At 42.3% G+C, this 2,419-nt stretch overlaps 1 protein-coding gene across 4 annotated transcripts in view; it reads left to right on the top strand.

Moving 5' to 3' along the window:
- rasa3 (RAS p21 protein activator 3) overlaps positions 1–2,419 on the top strand; it is a 52,842-nt gene extending 50,423 nt beyond the window's left edge. For all 4 annotated transcript variants that reach the window (XM_084399363.1, XM_084399364.1, XM_084399362.1 and 1 more), the window contains exons 23-24: positions 1–25; positions 750–2,419. The exon at positions 1–25 is cut by the window's left edge and continues 159 nt beyond it. In XM_084399363.1, the coding sequence (XP_084255489.1) occupies positions 1–25; positions 750–825 (101 nt within the window). In that variant the 3' untranslated portion in view covers positions 826–2,419. The remainder of the gene's footprint in view (positions 26–749) is intronic.

Below are 2,419 nucleotides of genomic sequence, written 5' to 3'. Positions count from 1 at the left end.
TCAGGAAAACCAAGTATGGAAGCCAGTAAGTGTCACGCTTTTCTCAATACAGCTCGTTTCAAAGCAGCTTTACAGGAAAATCATCATGTTGACGTTTATAATATCTTTATATGCCTTATAGTCGTCACTTTCCCGCAGGAACACACTCCCTCAGTCGCACTGAGTGGCAGAAGAGCTGCTGAGTGACTGGATTTAATAGGAGAAATTAATCTCTGCCACTCAGTGTCTCTGCCACTCACTGTCTCTGCCACTCACTGTCTCTGCCACTCAGTGTCTCTGCCACTCACTGTCTCTGCCACTCAGTGTCTCTGCCACTCACTGTCTCCGCCACTCAGTGTCTCTGCCACTCAGTGTTTCTGTCACTCAGTGTCTCTGCCACTCAGTGTTCCTGCCACTCAGTGTCTCCGCCACTCAGTGTTTCTGTCACTCAGTGTCTCTGCCACTCAGTGTTCCTGCCACTCAGTGTCTCCGCCACTCAGTGTTTCTGTCACTCAGTGTCTCTGCCACTCAGTGTTCCTGCCACTCAGTGTCTCCGCCACTCAGTGTCTCCGCCACTCAGTGTTTCTGTCACTCAGTGTCTCTGCCACTCAGTGTTCCTGCCACTCAGTGTTCCTGCCACTCAGTGTCTCTGCCACTCAGCGATGAAATAGTTACAATCACATTGATCAACTTTATTTGTGTGCACAAGTTGGTAATTAGACATTCCGACTTCCCTTTTCCGCTACAATGTATCACGTTTGTGTTTACAGGGAACATCCAATCGGTGATCAGAGCTTCCAGTGCTACATCCGCCAGCAGTCAGAAAGCTCCACCTACTCCATCTGACCACGCCCACCGTCTCCATGGCAACAGTTGTGATTGACAGGACGGCGGCCACAGACGAAAGCTGAAACTCTGGTGTTTTTATACGATAACCGAACGACAGCTTCCTCTGAACATACGTCACGCGCGTCAGTGGACGATGTAGCTTCGCCTCACGCACGCGTTTTAACATTTTATGATGTTTTTAAGCTAGAAGGCGATGAGACGACCTCTAGTTGTGGATGTTTTTATAACGGAGTATTCCAGTTGAAGTCTTCAGGACCACAATCCTTTGCGTTCACGGGGTTTTCAGATGTTCTGCTGAACCTGATGAACTCTAACTGTGTTTTTAACTGGTGTAACATGATGATGAGAGATACTCTGCTCTGTTTCTGCCTGCACTTGCCCTCCGTTCAGACGTGTCCAGTGTTGACTCACCCTTTCGCCAGCAGCTGAAGAAGTGCTGCATTGTGGGAAACGTGTCGTGTGTGTCGGAGCATGCCAGACGTCCTCATCCCAGCATGTGACACTAAACGAGTTCCTCACGGTTTGTGGGTCCAGTTGTGTGTGTTCAGCATCACATGAACGTCTCTGCTGGATATTTGTGTTTTTATACTTCCTGTTGTGTGTCACGTCCTGTAGGAACGTGTTTTAAATTCACTGTGTGTGTGTGTGTGTGTGTGTGTGTGACTGAAGCGAGCACGCATGAGTGTGTTTTATTGATTAATAATGAATAATAACTCAGTCACAATTTATTGAGACGTTTGATATGGATGTGATTATTTTGATGCATTTCATAAAAACCTGTCAAGAACATGTCCTGGTCATATTTCACCCTTAAATCAAAAGAATATATATTAATATATAGACATATACATTATATATTTACTGAAGATGAATAGCTTGTATTCTTCATTTGTCACTTTGGATAAAAGTGTCTGCTAAATGAACAAAATGTAAATGTGTGTGTGTAAATATATATATATATATTTACATTTTTATATTTATTTATACACATATTTTAATATTTACATAATTAGTAACGAAACTCAAAGCCATTTTCCGGCATTCTGACTATTTTGAAGACAATTAAACGCATTAACCCTTCAAATTCACATTATTCTAATGCCAAATATTTTTCCAAGTAATTTGACAAATACTGATGCTTTATTTTCTGTACGGGGAAAATCATTTCTTATTTTCTTATGATTTAGGGGTGAAATATGTGCTGGAGATTCAAGCTTATCTTCGTTCGTATGGAGTTGTATTTTTGTTCGCACAGTTATTGAGTTTCTGTACGTCCTTCAGTCATGCATGTTTCAGTAATCCTGCATTTCAACCCCCAAAGGAATTGCTATTTATTTTTATATCACAGAATAATGCTTTTGTGAAGAAAGAAAAACCCTCAAAATAACCCAAACGCACAGTATGAAGTATGCAATAATGTCACTTATGAGCAATTCTTGATCTGAGTAATTGATGAAGGAGCTTTGGGCCTTCAGAAGGGACAGCCGTGTGTTTTGTATGACGTGTGATCATGTGGCACGTGTGTGTGTACAGACCAACTGAGTGAACGAGACACACGCTTCTTTATTCCAAATGAAGGCAATAGCAAAGA

Source organism: Rutilus rutilus, assembly GCF_951802725.1.
Source record: "Rutilus rutilus genome assembly, chromosome: 2".
In the NCBI taxonomy this organism is placed as follows: domain Eukaryota; kingdom Metazoa; phylum Chordata; class Actinopteri; order Cypriniformes; family Leuciscidae; genus Rutilus; species Rutilus rutilus.
This window is presented reverse-complemented; position numbering and strand designations above follow the sequence as displayed.